This window comes from Bacillus rossius, chromosome 1, assembly GCF_032445375.1.
Source record: "Bacillus rossius redtenbacheri isolate Brsri chromosome 1, Brsri_v3, whole genome shotgun sequence".
Taxonomy (NCBI): domain Eukaryota; kingdom Metazoa; phylum Arthropoda; class Insecta; order Phasmatodea; family Bacillidae; genus Bacillus; species Bacillus rossius.
The window spans coordinates 152,130,829-152,148,781 of NC_086330.1; the positions used below are offsets into that span (position 1 = coordinate 152,130,829).

Genomic DNA, 17,953 nt, shown 5'->3' on the forward strand with positions numbered 1-17,953 from the left:
AGATACCATACACATGCAAATGATTTTTTAGGTTTCAAATTTTCAACCAAACAATCTATTTGAAAAACATCCGATAATCTCTTCATTCCACAATCTTGTTTCTCACTCCAGCTATCTCCGTCGCATTTAGTTATCTCAGTCCTGAAAATACCACTAAAACCTTCATTGTTAACCATTTCGATTTCTGACGGTTCGAGCTTTCTGAAATAATTTTTTCTAAGTCTATTTCGTGTTATGCAGGAGTACACAGCGCAATCCCTTGCCTGCATGTATTTATTTCTTCAAGTCGACTCGGAATTTGTGCTCTTCCGCCACGTATGATGGTACATTCTTCCCCTCCCCCCCTCCCAAGCTTAAAATCAAAACAACCGTTACCATTATAAAACATCGCAAAGTGAAACCCCTCCCCTCCTTCCCCATGATCACCCGAGCCATCGGACGTTTGTGAGTGAGCAGCTGGGAAAGAGGTTTCTGTTCAGCCATCGAGGGCAGTTCTGATGAACACGGTCGTTGTTGGACCGGGTGATCGTGTTCTGTGATGCGTCCTGCTTCCTGCTGTAGACTTGAGCGAGCGATCTACAGCTGGCCACAGGCAGGGCCGTAGCGATTGTTTTGTGAAGGAGCGGGTCTAGTACAACCATTACATCATTATTTTAATGGGCAAGTTTTCTTCGTGATTGATTTTTAAAATAAAATTGCCACACCGAAATCTCAGGGAATAGTATAATTTTAGAAATTCAATGTTTACTCATAGAATTTTAAGTAACGATTTTACCTTGAGATGAAGTAAACTGAAAATTTTATTTTTTTAGTTTTAATTTAATACTTTGTTAAGTCATTGTTTTATGATAAATACATATTTACTATTGTTACCAAGTACATGAAACACAGATGCCACATTTGTATGAAATGCATACTTGCAGTAACACGAATGTAAACCGGCATTAAATATGGACTACTTGGGAGAAATCATTTCTGCCGCTTCTGTACACGAGGCATGTCGGGCTATAATTGCAATGAAATACGATATTGTATCCTACTAAGGATTACAATAAACCTTCCTAAATAATCTCTCTATTGCTGTAATTTTCTCATTCTGTCGTCGCTTGTATTTATTTCTGGAAGGGAGCAGTCCGGTCCCAACGGGCCTCCCCCTGACGTCGTCCCTACACTGTCAGAAAATTCAGTAGATTTACGATCTTTGTAACGAAGAAATTACCTGAAATAAACGAAGAATTCTTCGTAGTTTCAGATTCTGTATCTTCTTAAAACCTACTCCTTACTTCAACTTCGTACTTCCGTGCTCCGCTGCAAACAGGGTAAACAGGCAAGTGTATGGAACAAGGGCGTTCTTGATGTTGACTTAACAAGTTTTTGAATATATTTTTTTTGGCAATATACCAAGATTATTCTTGTGGATAAGTGCTAATGCAAGGGATATCACAGTTAATTTACGAGGATAACAGCAAATCAACGAAGATCCCTGGATAGTTGTTCGTAGAAATTAAGGTGAAACTTGTTTCGCAGTGTACCGCATGGGCGTGTGCGCTCGGAGCCGGAGCCGCACGCGTGTTTGTGTGTGGTGTGTGTTCTGTCCGTAGGCTCGGCCGGCCGACTCACGCGCTTCTTGGCCGGGCGGGACCCCGGCTGGCCTCGGCTGCCGCTCCTTGCTATGTCCGATGCCAGAAAGGTACACGTGGCCGTCTGTGCGATGTCTGTGTTGTGTGTCCCGACCCTCGGGTAGTTCCTGCCCGCGTGCACGGAAAACCTCGTTCACTTTCGGAACATTCTCTGTGCCTTCTCTTCGTTTCGGACCGCCTCTGGGATCAGGAGCAGTGAAATTCTTTTTTTTTTATCCGAGCAGGAACGTGCGACAGCATTCAGTATGGCTGCCGTGACGTCACAATATTACAAATGGCGCAGTGAAAAACAAAGTTGTGTACCCACCACAAAATATTTTGTCAGTGTACGTAGAATCTAGAAAGTATTTTGTGGTGACGACAAAAGTATTCTGTAGTCTCAACAAAACAATTTTTTTTTCAGGTTTGCAATTTCACATCCACACTTTGAACTCTGTGCATGATCGTAGGTTCTTATATAATCTTTATATGTTTTGGTGAACAGTGTGGCATGAGTTTTATACGCCTCTTTCTATTTTCTCGATGTTCGAATTTTTTTACAATTTTCATGCCCATTTATGGAGGTGAACTTTCAAAAATAAGCACAATGAGAACATATAAAATAAGACACAAACGTCAGATTACGATGTGTATGCATGCAAAATTGCTTTTATTCAGTTGGATTATTTACTATCATCAGTTTAATCAAGGTTTTGTGATATATGAGAGAAATACATTCAGAGAATGTTATAATTTATTTTAAAATGCAGTCAACAGATGAAATGACTGCGAGTGGCTGTCAAACGTAAAATAATGACTCGTAGTAAAAGGCATTGGAATGTGTTTGTTCGACTCGATGTTCCGAAATCCGCAACTTAGTATGACACCACTTGTAAGATGTACTTGAGTAGTCGTTGACATGGTGTGAGTTCTGAAAAATTTCTACCTAGTTTTTCGTTTCACGTCCCTAGACTCCCAATCGTCCACTTAAAATTTTATGCTTTTAAATCTTATTCATGGACACAATAACTGCTATAATTTTGCAGAAATTACTTCCAGATGAATACATAAAACTCGATATTCCATCTCGGCCGAGTTCGTTAATGGGCAAAATCGGACCAAAGAGGGTAATAATGTTGTTTTAAAAAATTGAAAAATCACTATAGCTCCCGTAATATAAAAAAATATGGCATCCGTTGAAAATTACTCTACCTCCTAAGAGTATGACCGAAATGTTTTGAATTTTTTTTGTTAACACCAGTTAATATAACGGTTGGGAAAATAATTCATAACTCCTTCTGTAGAACAGTATCAAATCTTTTTTTTTGTAAAGTTTGTACATTAGTAATTATTTCAACTTTTCTCTGAAATAATTTTTAAAACTACAAAGTCTTACTGCAATCGGTGATCAAAACCAGGTTGGAGAACAAAAAATTATTTTCGGCTGGGCTTAGAGGCGCAGGTAGATTTTGAAGTTTATATTTTGGTACGTTAAAACAAAAACGGGCAAACCTATTTTAATCAAATGCCAGGTAAAATTAATTTCAACCTTTACTAATCCTGAAATACCAAGTGGCTAATATCCATACAAATTTCGGAGGAAGGTAAAAAATTAATCTAAATAAATTTAAAAGTAGAATGTAGTTAAAAACCATAACTATATTTGAGGGTAAAATTGAGAAAAATAATGATACACAAACTGTTAATAAAAAATTTTAAAATCCTTATCGTAAATGAATTTTCCTGACATTTGGTTAGAATAAGCTTGGACCTTTATGTTCCCACGTACAGAAATATGAACTTAGAAATCCATCTGAGCCTATGGGCCGAGCTGAAAGTTTTTATATTAGTAAAGAGATGTAATATAAAGTACGGCATGCAGTATTATATAAGTTATTGTTCATATTTTGGATGCACAATAGCTAAGGAATATTTTTGGGTAACAATGTCTTCCGCAGATGTTTCTATCACTGAATGTGGAATGACTTTTGGGTGAATACAACTTGATACATAACACTTAAAATTTGAGTACAGTTAACGTTTTGTTGCCATTTTTTAAAGCTTTTTTCTTATTGGATTTCATGCTCTCTTTATAAATAATTGGCATCATGACTCGTTTACACCTTTTATAATGATTGTCGTAAATATCATCTATCGCTGGACAGTGTTCAGCAAGATTTTTTTTGAGTAATACAAAAAAATTCCTGATCATATGGTCGGTGAATAATTAACAAAAGAACAACCAACCAAGTAAAATGACTGCAATATGTGCTTGGTTATAATTTTAATTTTAATATTATTCTGAACGAGGCTTTCCATAAATTAAATGTCGCATGATATGTTTCTATATGTAGCTAAATTAACTGACTGAATCTAGCATTGTCAATTTTATTTTTAAATTTTACACAGCATGTTTATCGGTGTCATTTTTTTTAGTACTGGTAACGTAGAGTTAAAAATCAATCGAAATCATTGCATGATTTTGCACGATGTATATTTTTTCGTTGTATTATATGTATTCCATTACTTAACGCAATGTTTACGTGATTGAGTATTAAATTTACATAGAAGTTGTGTGATAGTGGGAGTAAAACCGTTGAAAAAATAAAATCGTGAAATGTTTTTGCTGTCGTATGTAAGTTTTATAGATTAATGGAAATGTTTTAAATACATATATGAATAATTTCTGGCGGATTTTTTTCCGTAGAACTGTGATAGCATATGTTTTAGAAGTCTTTAGACGGCAATTCAACACTGCACACGCATAATCAGCGGGACTGACACACGTATGTGACCAACTTTATGCGCTCAGCTGTTCGAGTGAGTTATATACTTATGGAGTTATTTTAAGCGATGGGTTCGCTAAATTACATAGATACGGCTTCCCACATGCAGCTGACGTTATGTGACGTGAAGAATAATTGGCCATTGAAACGTTCATCTTGCATGTGCCTTCGATCTATTCTCCGTTCACGGTGCACAACGTAACTCGTTTGTGTTGCTGTGTTGTGGTTTTGTCGAGGATATTTCATCACTAGGGGCATGCATATTTAGCGAAATCATTCCGAGACTAGCTGAAAGTTATAACACCGTAGCATCGTATGTGCTGTTTCTTGATTGGGTGTCTTCCATGTAAACGTCGATTGTTGCAACTCCAATCGCAGTAAGTCAGTGCGGAAGCAAACACGACCTGAGTGGTTCGGTAAAATAAGGCAACGACGTCTCTCGCAGACGGCCGCCAATCACAAGGAAGAAACCGCAGGTGCGGGTATACCTAGTTGCTCTCAGATTTTTTTTTCGCGAAAAATGCCTGCCCCTATTCATTATTCTCACTTAAAAAAAAAAAAAAAAAAAACCCTTTTTGGTGTTCGTTTATGTTTAAAAGGAAAGTTACTAATTATTATTCTATAATTTCGTGTTTTTGCTTAAGAATTAAAATTAAATTATAACATGACTATGGCTCTTTTTTTAAAAAATCATGCAATTTAATAAGAGTTGATTTAATGTTTTTTTTAGAAACCATTTTATATTTCAATGCTAGCACGATCTAGGAGCTTGTAATCGTGTGCTATGGGCCACAAATTGTTAATTAACCGTTTAAGTTAAAGTTATAATTTTGTGAAATAATCAGGTTTTATAAAAAAAATAGAGTTCCCAAAATTCTAGAATCATTAGTTTTTAATGTTTCGCAAAACCAATTTATATATAAATGTACTAAAAAAAAATTTTTTTAGGGCTACATACTGACGATATACTGCTTTCAATTAATTATAGGATTGAAATAAAATTAAGAGTTATGTCCCTAAAACATTAAATAAATAAAAATTAGTTGATTAAACAATGTATAGATATTTAAATACGTTATGTTTTGAATTTTATAATCAGAATAAAAATCAATAACAGTTAAACTCTTCAGGATGACTCGTGGGCCTATATGAACTTTTATCGTTTATATTTTGAGGTGATGTAAAATGGTTTTGTGTTAAAAAATAAATAATTTTATTTGAAAGCAGGAGAAAATTTAAATGTATCGGATTCCTTAGCCATTTCCCCCCTGAACGTGGTATGTATAAAAAAGTGGCTACCTTATTGCTTTTGTATGGCTAAACATTACTTAGTTTATCGACCTTTGTCAAAAGGAAATCAAAGTAATCAAATAACTTGAATGAAGCGAGTAAATTCATTATTTTCATTTAGATATTTTAAGCTGGCTTTTATCTTGATTTTGTTCTACTTCTGGTTTCCCTGTTTGATGAGGTCGACATTCGCATAAAATTTGAAGTAAATTGTGAATCATTTAGTTAATGACATATTAGGAAATTATTATATTTTGGGTTTCCTGTACATCAGTTGCCAGACTCGCGAACCATAGAGAGTCCACATTTAGGTATTTTGCCCTTAGCTAGGAACTTGCAACTTGGCTGTCGTTATAAGGCAGATGATTTAAGGGGCCAGGAACACGACAGGCGTGTCCAACAAGTATATTTTTAGACAATTTTCTCAACGTCTAGTCCGCGAAAGAGGAGGAATAACAATTGGGAAGGAATGAATCATGGTTTATGAGGATAGGATAAAAGGGGTAAGTAAACGAATATCCCGGTTTCAGTGCCGGAATGAGTGAGCAGATGGGCCGGAACCGTTGCAATTTCTCTACTCTCCTTTGTTCGTAGAATTGCCGTGCCGCTCCACTGCTACTGTCGCGCGTTCTTGACTTGCTGCGAATTAATTTTAAATTACGTGAAAAGGGAGCGCATTTCGTATTTATATTTGAGATGTTATCTAAATATTCGCGGAATATTTTCATTGAACTATTTAAAACATGTAGACACATAAATATTTGCATGATAATTATTAGAGATTGTGATTGTCAGGTGTTCGAATGAAGTAAGCACAGTTTCGCTACTTTTGCAATATGATAGTGCAAAACTGAAACCACTGCTATTTTTATTCTGTTTGTACATCTCTATGTTTATACCTTTAATTTTTTTATACCATTTTGAGTAACCTTGAAGCTTCTTTTGTGTATTCGAGTGCCCTTGAAGAAATCCCATTTCCTTCATTCTGTCCTATATCCATCAATACCAAATTTGTTTTAAACAGAATAGTCCTTTTTAGATGCATTTTTCACTGATTTAAGACTAAATCTTTGCTCTATAGTTAGTGCAACGCATGAGCATACCTCGCAGCTAAGACAAATATTCAAACACCACAAATGGGAGTATACAGTTTGCAGATTTAAATCGGGGATGGAACAAGAAAAATTTCCTTGCAAGTGCCGGTAATTATAGATGTAAGTAGTAACAGTCAACCTATTATATGTATATGAAGTGAAAACTGATGTGTTCCATGAACTAAACCCAGAAATAACTGCAGTATAAAATAAAAGTCATTTTTATTCAAGCTATTTAAATTCTAGCTTCAAATATATTTTGATATTTCAGTCAGTTTAAGAACCTTAAAAATATTGCACTTAATGTAGACGAAATTCGTTTCATACTTCAAATAAATCATTTCTACTCTTCCGATTGTTCCAGTGTACAATTACAATTGTAAATATTATATTTATAGTACTTGTTTTATTTTATTACTGGCTGCTAGATTAACAGTTTGTTTACTTTATTTTGTTTGGTTTTATTTATATTACTGCTCGCATTATGCATTTTTTTTTTTAGTTTTTACAGTTCTGTGCCCAGCTTAAGTCCATAATGTGTAATTTACGTAGTTTTAAGTTTTATTCAAAACTACCGCGCATAAATCTGTTCTTAGAATATGTAAACCGTCAAGGCCTAGCTTAGACTGTTGAGATACTGGAACGCTAAGGCAGAATCACGATGGTTAATGGAACTTAAGTGAATTATGGTCCATTATGACTGAGCGACGACCAAACCTGAGAAATTAGAAAGACATGCAGGCGCAGAATGCCAACAAGACCAGCCTTAAACAAGACATTCAAACTCAAATTGCAAACCTCGAGGCTAAAATACAGAACAACATGATGAATCCGCAGCAGAACAGACATTCAAGTTCGAAATGAACAGTTACAGATCACTCTTCGAGCAGGCACGCCGATCATGGGGACGAAAGTGTGCAGGCTGTCTCAAACAGGCTCAGTGCACATGGACTCCAGACTGTCTGTCAAACTCTGCGTGTGGAGAGAGGCTGTCAGGAAGTTCTCAGCTTCTCAACTTGAGCATGTGTGCAGATCTGCCTCTGGTCTCCATGGTTACCAGTTGCCCAGACGGAAACACTCATATGCTGTGTTCCTGAAGAGCCCCACGTGGGCGTCATTCTGTAATCAGCTATCACTCTCAACTCTGTTAAATCACCTACAACGTTGTATAAAGTAACTCTAGGAACAAGTGTAGAGTATGAGATTTTATATAAAAAATATTAGATAAAATGTATTATTATTAATAGTACTGTAACAAATCTGCTATGTTGAGTGTGTATAATTTCACACTGTAAATAACTGCGCATTAGGAATTAGTCTGGAAAAAAATATCACAGGACAGAAGGACAGTTTGCTGACAACGACGAGACAGCTTTCCACGAAATTCTCGGTGCTGTCCATGTGTTTTAATATTTTGCATTGGCTGATTTTGGCTAGCTTTCTCGTGTGTTTGTGTACTCGTCTTTCTTCCCCATTATTGAGAGGCTTCTGTTTGACATACAGTTAAAAAAACCAAAACTGACGTATGTCCATAAATGTTTCAAATCAATCCTCCCCATTGTAGGCATCATTCGGAGATAGTATAGTCTGTGTGCTTCCTCGTCGTGTTTGGACCTGAACTATTGGTTTAAATCATGTATTGCGACAGTATACAAAACCACACTGTATATAGTACGGCAGTTCGCAATATAAGCAATATAAACAAGGTATAATAATGCACTATGTCAGGAACAATAACTCACGGTGGTAGAAAACGAAAAGGTCCCAAGAAAGCCAGTTTTAGGCGAGTGAAGACTCGGAATTTAAGACCATAGACTAGATAGAGCACTCCCCTGGTACACAGTGATAATGTGTTTCGCCGCTGGTGGCTCAGAGCAGTTGCCTGAGGGAGCGATCCCAGGCAGCCAGGGACAGGGGTGACGTAATGACCGCGGCGGCCCCCGGGGTCGAGTGTTCGCACCGGGCTGAGGACTGCAGCCCACAACCTGGTTTACTGTACGTGTTTGAGGGGGGTTCAGGGAGCATGGCTAGCAGCTCCGTAGAGGAGTGCGAGTGGCAAAGTGGCTGTGTTAGGTAGTCGCCTGGGCGGTGGTAAGTAGGGTATCCCAGCTCTACGAGCAAGGCTAGTCTCCCGGTGACCGAGTCCCCGCTGTTCCAGGCCGCCGGCGCCGGTCGTGGTCCAGGACCCGCCCTCCTCCGGTGACGAGCAGGCCGAGCCGAGGGTCGTCATCGACACGTCGTTCCTCGATGGGTGAGTCGTCTTCCCCCCCCCCTCTGCTCTCAGCTTCCTCGTGGAATGGTTTTAGATATTATCTATAACATCTAATAAAAGATGTCTGACTGTCTGTCTCCGGTAAGTTCTGGACCCATGGAATTTATTCCGTAGATTCTCCAAAGGGTCCGTGTGCAATATATCTTTTTTTTATTAGGTATTGTAGATAATATTATATATATATTTTAATTTTCACATTTTAGCGATTTTCGTACTCATTTTCCTAATATGTACAGACATAATTATTTTCGGATGATATTAAAATATCATTATGTAGACTTTGACGGCATGAGAAAAAATTAGGTTTTTTTTCGTAATATTAGTTTAATTCACCGATTGTAAGTGAATTTTTGCATTTTTTTTAAAACAATTACCCCTTCCCTAGCTGTCTTATTGTATATTAAAGTGCATCGGGAAATATTACAATCAGAACTTCTTAAAACTTTCACACAATATAAGAATGGACAAAAATATTAATACAATTTTTTTTCTATAAATTTGTGAATAAGATAATTGGGTTAAGTTAACTCTTCATAGGTTCATTCTGTTTGCTTTCAATTAACAGTAAACCGGCTAAAAACGTTTTTTTTTTAAATACAAAAGCCCTTAAACCTGAAATATCAAATAGTTTTATGTTATTCTCTAAAGATGCATTAAGAAAGACATTTTCTTCAGCTCTGAAATTGCTTAAATAGTGTTAAGGCCAACACCCAGTGATCTCTGAGAAAATATTCCTATGTATAGAATTTGGCCTCAGGTCTAATTATCTAGGCTAAATGTTTAATCCAAAATACACTCACTCACTGATAACTTCATATATAAACACAAGATGATAGCTTTGGTGGATATCATAGAACTAAATAGAGCTGCACTCAGAATATTTTGCGCCCTGGATGATTAACGAGCAGTGTGAGCGTGTTCATGTAGCAAAGCACGGGTGCTTTTGTTAGTATATAAATAATGAAACAATGGTAAAATGGATAAAATATATTTTTTCATTTGTGATATTCTTTATTTTTTGCCATATTCATAACTGCCGTATCGGAGCACTTGAGAATCAATTAAAGAGCCATAAGGACTGCAGGAAGAGTGTCCACTGCTAGTACTTTTATGGATTTTTAATGTTTCAGTTTACCTACATATCTATTACTTTTTTTTCCAAATAAAAGCTCTCGGAAAGAGCAGATGTTCCATTTTTTAAAATTTTTTTAGCAACGTTTATCAAAGCTGTTTCTGTGCTTTACTTTTTCTTCAGCAGCAACTGAAAAAATATTTTCAGCAATGACTTTAAACAAAAGTCAATTAAGAAATAAACTACATTCTTCTGTGGTTTAGTAAATTACTTCTAACAAAAAAAATATTGATATATATATTTTAAATATATATATATATATCAACTACAGATTTTACTTTTTTCAGAAAACGAATTAATTTAGCAAGCTGTGGTAAATTTAATTAATACTTCTGTTTCACTAGAAAATTTTTGAAACTACCTACGGCAGAGTGTACTTAAGTAGTTTTTCACTTAATTTTAAATGAACGTGTGCACAGTTTTGTATTTAGTGTGGAAATTATTAGAATTCTATCACTGTCGTAATAAATTCGTTTTTATCCCATCAGACGAGCATATCTTTAAATAAGTTTGCAGTGAAATTACATTGAGTTCAGAGCTTTTTTCACTATTTTACTTTCCTAGCCTTCTTATAAAAGTCATTTCAAGCTCCACTGAAAGTTTTTATTTATGTACTGCTGTGGAAAATTAATGTAAAATAAATATTACTATAAAATATGTCGCGAGTGTTTTTAACCTATGACTTGTAGCTGTGCTCGATTTCTTAGTGTATGTAGCCAAAAAATTCTTTAAGATTCAGCAAAGAAGAAAACTATTTTATCTATTTAAAAAATTTTTGATACGTGAAAATACAAAGACTGGACCAGTTGCGGCTACTGAGAAACACGATTGTATTAAACACAGTTACAAATATGTGAGCGTGTCTTTCAGTACTCGCCAGTGGTATGTGAACATATAACCTCGGCAACAAGAAATTAACGTGTTCTCATGTTGAAAATGAACTTATAATATGAAACACGGACACGAAATATAACGTATAATTCTTTTAAATAGTGTTATCGGCTGAATTTCTGTACGCGAATCACACGTAGTTTCCTCACCTGCCGCTATAATTCTTTGGGGGAGCAGCTACGTCGACTATTTAGTTATTTGATAGGCAGACATATGTTTTAAATTATGTAATGAAACAGCTCCAATAAATGCGAAAAAGACTTGAAAAAAATACTAAACCCCGATTTTGAACCTGATTTTCGACAAGGACTTTTATTAAAATACTGTCCATATTGTTCAAATTTATTTAACAGTCAATACTAGCACCGTGGTTACACATTTCCGTTCCATTTGACTTCCGTTCCAATCATAGGCGTGCCTACAGGGGGGGCCAGGTGGGCCATGGCCCCCCCTAATGTAATCACTCAGATCGGCATTTTCTCTAATGCGTTCGTTAATATTCGTATATTCCTGGCACTGTGACACTCAAACTGGTTTTCAGTGTTGCAGCGTGCTAATTAACAATATTTTTAAACATTATATCGTTCTGGAAATACAGCCGCCTTAGTTTATTTAAAACACGAGGTCCCTTAAAATGGCCAAGCAAAAAAAGAGGTTTGTTAAAGTTCTGTTGTCTGAATTGCTGTGTTTGCATTCACTAAAAAGAAGTTCATTTCAAGGTAGATCTGGACCAAGCTATTGGAAAATTCGAGGGGGGAAAATGTGTAAGTACCCTTTAAACATTTGTCTATGGAAAAAAAACATATTTTCAAGATTGTTAAAATTATATGGATATAAATATTAACCAGTAAACATATCTCGTTGATACTGCACAAAAATATAAACACGGCAATGAGTGAATGTATTTAGGCTATTTAACATTCTAAATTCAGCTTCTGATTTAAAAATTTAGCAGGGCCCCCCCCTAATGGAAATGTCTGGGCACGCCTATGGTTCCAATCACGAAATCAGTCCTACCAAATGCCGTGTACCGAGAGCTAAGATGTTTACACATCAGAAAGCATTAAACGTTATCGAGCCCGATGACGGCATTTGAAAGCCTGAAAGTAGGCAACACTCCAGGTTCCCATGTGTCCTGTGATGCGTGCTTCTTGGTAGGGGCATATCACTGATATTTGGATACGTGTTACTATATAATTTACAGGCATTTATGTATTTGTGTGTGTATGAGTGACACAGAGCATCGTTTAAATATAGTTACACTTACAAACAACCACAAATGAGAAACCTCCTGTATCTTAAACGGCAAGGCCCTTTTTTAAACCACCTCGATTAAATATAACTAAATTTTTTAAATTCTGAAATGAAAAATTTTAATAAAACATATTATTCAGGCAGTAAACATTTAAATTTTACTACAAAGTTTAATGATTTCTGTGCTGTTAAAATAGTATTAATTATTTTTACCCACGACGGAACGGAGAAGGTGTATGCGTTTAGGGTGGTTCTTAGATGGGTGTTGTGTTAACTCGCACAGAGGGCGCTGCAATATACATTTTTCTTCTTGCTTCTGTATATGAACTGCTGAGGGTCTGATGATAGAGCAGAACAACATTGGCGGTAACTATGTGAATCCACGTAGCTAGTAAACCATGTTTGAGCCCCTCTTTTCATAAAAATCAAATAATAAATAAAATGAAATCAATAAAAATTACACTTTAATTAAAATGGAATAAAAAATAATAACCAAATAATATAGGACTTCACTTAACGTAAATTACTTTTACTGTTTCCTATGCAAAGCCACCACATGAAACGCATTTCTGCATAAATGTTTGGTACCGTAAATTATCGCCTCCGCTTGCATTAAGATGGTATTGAGATTCCCGTTCTTGAATAGTAAACATTTACAAATTCTCGTTGCGCATTTTAAAGTCATTATTTTAAACTTAATATTATGTGAATCAATATAGGCTATTTCATAGTTACCTATTATAAACAAATTTTATTTTATATAATTACCTATAGAAAATTAAAGTTTCCAGTCTCCATTAGTAAATCTTTTTTAAATAAGCAACTAACGGTCGTGAACAAGCAAAGGAAAACAAGCTAAAAATACGAGTTGAAAATTAGAGATTATGTTCCGTTTATAAACTAAAATACATGTGCATTTTCATTGCATGCTTTTCTTAGAATGAGTTATTTTTGGTAATCTAGTAAAATTATATATATATTTTTTTTTAGCAAAATGTGTTTTCTCCTGTATCGGTTCGGAATCGGTGAATCGACAACAGTTGTATCAGCATATCGGCTTATCGGCATATCGGGAAAATTTTGTGAATCTGTACGGTTCTATTATTAAGTGTTATTACGTTGCTCCTTCAATGATTTATTACTACACGAAAATTAAAAAAAAATAGTTGCAGTTGCGATATATTAAAAGATATCGCAATTCAAAACATCACTCTCAACAAAACGGTGTCGGCCGCACGGGGGTGCAGTTAACAAATCCATAAAATGGAGCAGTCCGGGGGTAAAATGTAGGGGTATAATATTTTATTTGTTTCTCGTAGAGATAGACACAGCAATGATACAAAATATAGGTACTACATATATTCACCTACCTATCGATATAATGACAAATACAAGAAAATCCGTCTGGGCTGCCATTCCCTGCCCCCCAATGAACTAAAAGTTTGCAGTTTTATGAGTTTTGACTAATTGTAATTACGTTGGGTACGTAAATAAATGTAGTCTTTAATTGATTTGAATTGCTGCATCTCTACGAGACGAATAATAGCTTTTCTATACTACTATATTTTAATTGAAATTGGGAACAGAGATGGCAATGGTAGCCCCGACGGATTTTCTTGTATTTGTCATTATATTAATAGGTAGGTTTATGTGTAGTACCTGTATTTGATATTATTGCTGTGTCTATCTCTACAAGATCAAGAAGGTACATAAAGGCAGGAAGAACTAAGAAAAGTAATGATTAGTTGTTTATATGACAGACTTCGTGAGAAATCAACCCTTTTTAAAATGCTTTTATTTTTATCTTTAGTTACTTCCTTTTAGTCAGGGGATTTTCAAAAATTTTATTTACTTCGTTTTCAATTACAACATTTATATACGTAATGTTTTTTTTTTCAAAAACTTTTTTTCTTTTTCTTTCTATTATTACTCTCTATTTTCACATTGAAAAATCCAGTTAAACAATGTTACACACCTTAGAGCACTGTAGTTAAATCATCAACGTTAAGCAGATGTGTATGTGCTTCAATGTTGGTATTTGCTGTGTAAAGTGAAGCGACGTGTGCAATGCCCGTGATTAGAGATACGAAAATTTCACGTAATCATTAAGATTTAAAGAAAGCAAGCTGCTATTAGAGATCGCATGACGAACTATAGAGCTATATGGTTATTTCAGTGTGTATACCGATGTTATAGAATTATCGATTAAGAATTTAATTTACTTGATATTTTATTATTAAGTATTTCAGGTCAAAGTGAAACTTATAGTAGTTAAGGGGAGATGAGTTACAATATTATTTGAATATAACGGATTTGATAATATATTATTTTGGTTCTTTATGCTACAGTGAAAGCTGTCCAATTCAATCCAATCAACGTTTTGTAGTGCTACGTGCAATTCTAGTTTAAAGTTAAGAATCTCTTAACTGCTAATTTCAGAACAACACATGGGATGTAATTGATCGTTAAAAAACATTTAACATATTTTATTGTGTAAATTTGTGTTAACTCTTGGGTCAACCAAGGGAAACTTCTGAACTTTGGAAAGTAAAGAAACAGGAATAACATGCAAAAGTTTTAAAACTCTTGAAACCCTTTCGAATTTGTCAGTTTTTTTTTAGTGCAATGTATATTTATATGTGAGTCTGAAATTGTCCAACATACTTTGGCTGTAGGTTCATCACTACAATATAAGATGGAAACATCTATATGACTTATGGTCTAAAGTGCTTTACAAGTCTTTGGAGTTGGAGCTGAACGACTTTTTTTATCGTAAATTATAGAGTAAGTATCTAAGTTGGAACAGAGCGTCTGAGTTATGTTTAATTGAATAAAGTTCTACAAACACCGCGAATTTCGTCGCACAGAAAAAATATTTTCCACGTATTATTGTAGCGTGTTACTACCTCCAATTATTTCAATGAAATAATTTTGTTCCTTTAAAAAAATTCACTGTGGTTGTAAAATTTAATTCAATTTTCCGAATTCCAACACTTAGTGTTCCATCTTAAATACTTTCTTCGTTTTTTACAATAAAATGTTATTCAGCTCCAACTTCAAAGACGTATACTGTCCTTGGGAAACACTTTAGACCTTAAGTAATACAGATATATCCATCTTGTATTGTAGTGATGAACATAGAGCCCAAATTTGTCAGGCGAATTAAGACTTATCAAGTACACATAAGCGAAATACCACTCACTGACTAACTCATCATGATTTCTCCGGAACTATAAATACTACAGACTTTAAATTTGGTACGTATATTCCTTTTGCTACATAGCCATCCGTTAAGAACTGATTTTACGAAAATCAGCTACCAAGGGTTTGGGGGGGGGGGGGGGGGGACGTTGAAATTTAAAATTTCTCATTTTTAAACAAAATGTTCTTAAAAATTTTGCGGGGGCATCAAGGATCAATATTTCCCGTTTTTCAAGTATATGTCCTTCGGACGTGAAACTCAGCAGTGATGTTCCTTAATTCACGATATAGCCTGGGAAACATCGGGTACTGCAGGTAGTTATACATATTGGAAAACATTTATTCTGACTTTGCTATACGACAGGCTATATATATTTTTTCATGCGCTTTTTACTGTGGCGATCTGACTTTAAGGGTCTCGCCTAGTAGTGGGTGCGGTAATTGTTTCGTACCACGTATACAAGTTTATCCCTTGAACCTGATGGCATGATCCTGTACATTTTGATTCTGTGGTGCATGATGCTTTCTGTTTTAATTTAGTGCGTCGAAAGACCCTGCACATGACAGAAACTTGTGACAGAACAATAAATTATGATATTAAGTTGAATATAAAGGCAAATATATTTTGTATTCAACATGCGATTATTATTCGTAGTTATATCACAAGTTTGTATATGCAGGATCTTTCGACGTACTAAATTAAAACAGCAAGCATCATGTACCACAGGATCAAAATGTACAGGATCATGGAATCAGGATCAAGGGATAATCTTATATACGTGACGCGGAACTTTAACCATGGGTGCATTTGTGTTAGCAAGGCGGGATGTAAGTACGTCGCTCCCTGGTGTTTCTAGCGCGGTGTCGCCTTTAAGCGCAAGACTGTGGACTGGTGCGGTCGTGCTTAGGGAAACTACAAGATTTGAGCGGCAATCGTAAAATTATACGGCGGAGAAATGAAGATACATGTGAAATGCAAGTACCTCTAATGCTTCCAAGAATATTTACCCGTTGTTTCATTCCTGAATATTATTCTGAACAAACGCGTTTCACCCCTCTAGAAATGCAGTTTATAAATTCAGTCCGGAAACAGAACTTCTCATCTGCCCTCGGCATATTCTTAAAAACTTTTCGTAAACAGACAGTTTTTCAGCAGTTTTTAAATCTCGTGATTTTGTCTTGTCTCAAATCCACATTCGAGCATTTTCTGTTTTACTCAGTTTGACAAAGTTTGAAAGCTGTGACATTTTCATGATTTATGATTACTATCCACATTGATTTTAAACCTGATTCTAACAACATATATTGAATGAAATACCTTCATTTGCTGTGGCTAAGTGGCAGATAAAAAAGAATTAAATAAGGTGGGTATCCTTTGAAAACCTACACATTTAAAACGCTACACTAATACTGAGTACTACTATTAACGAAAAAGAGTAGGTATAATTTTCTATTGTTGTGAATAGAGCTTTACAGCTAAACAAATGTTTTTAGAGTCCTACTCTGACAATATTTCTTGTCTTTCTGCTCATAATTCCACTAATACACGCTGTATCACGTCTGTGACGATTACGGGTGGAATGAAACAACAAATGTGTATTTTCTCGAGCGTTGGTTTCAGGACGTGACCACAGGGACTTTGTATGCCATGTCTAGCCGTGAAATTCAATCCGTAATTAGCACCGCAAAGATATTTGCGAACTATTCTGAAAATCCCAGATGGCAACCCGAGAAAGGTAGTTGTCAATATGTCTATCTAATAGAATCTTCTTCCCCATTTTCGCTATGAATGCTTATGACAAAATTTTCTTGAAGTGATATTACGTAACAGCTCATTTACTAAAATTAGAATTGTAAATACATTAAATTAATAATTATTAGATAAAATCTATGATTTTAATCGTCTTCTCTCCTGTCTGGAAATTTATCTACGAAAGTTTCACCACTAAATTCTTTGTAGTTTTTGTCTAAAGCTTGAATATTAAAAATTCCAGAAAAATAACGATAACATTGGTTAACTTTTAAAAATAAATAATTTATACACCAGAACGCTTCAAATATTTTCTATCAGCTGAATCATTAACAGATATGTTGTTTTATTGGCTATAATGCTGGTGCATCATTACCCTTAAGGCGCGATGAGCGTGTTATGTTGGTAAGCAACGGAACTGCAATGAAGTGCGCGTGCACAATATTCGGAAGTTTAACAGCATGGCATCTAAAGCGCATGTGTTTCCTTACAATGCATAAAGCTCCCGGGTAATATTGGGTACTTCAGCTTATAAGTGTGTGTATATATACGCACACTCTATTTCCATTATGCTGTACTATTATTTTGTTACAAAAGTTTCTTACCCAAATTTTGATAGATATTGTGACTATACATTTCAAAATATATGTGTGTATTAAATAAA

At 35.3% G+C, this 17,953-nt stretch overlaps 1 protein-coding gene across 1 annotated transcript in view; it reads left to right on the plus strand.

Annotated features, from left to right (window-relative positions):
- Nucleotides 1–17,953, plus strand: part of LOC134546296 (GRAM domain-containing protein 2B-like) — a 365,293-nt gene that overhangs the window by 123,069 nt on the left and 224,271 nt on the right. Inside the window, exon 4 of the mRNA XM_063389016.1 lies at nucleotides 8,948–9,040. Within this exon, the coding sequence (XP_063245086.1) occupies nucleotides 8,948–9,040 (93 nt within the window). The remainder of the gene's footprint in view (nucleotides 1–8,947; nucleotides 9,041–17,953) is intronic.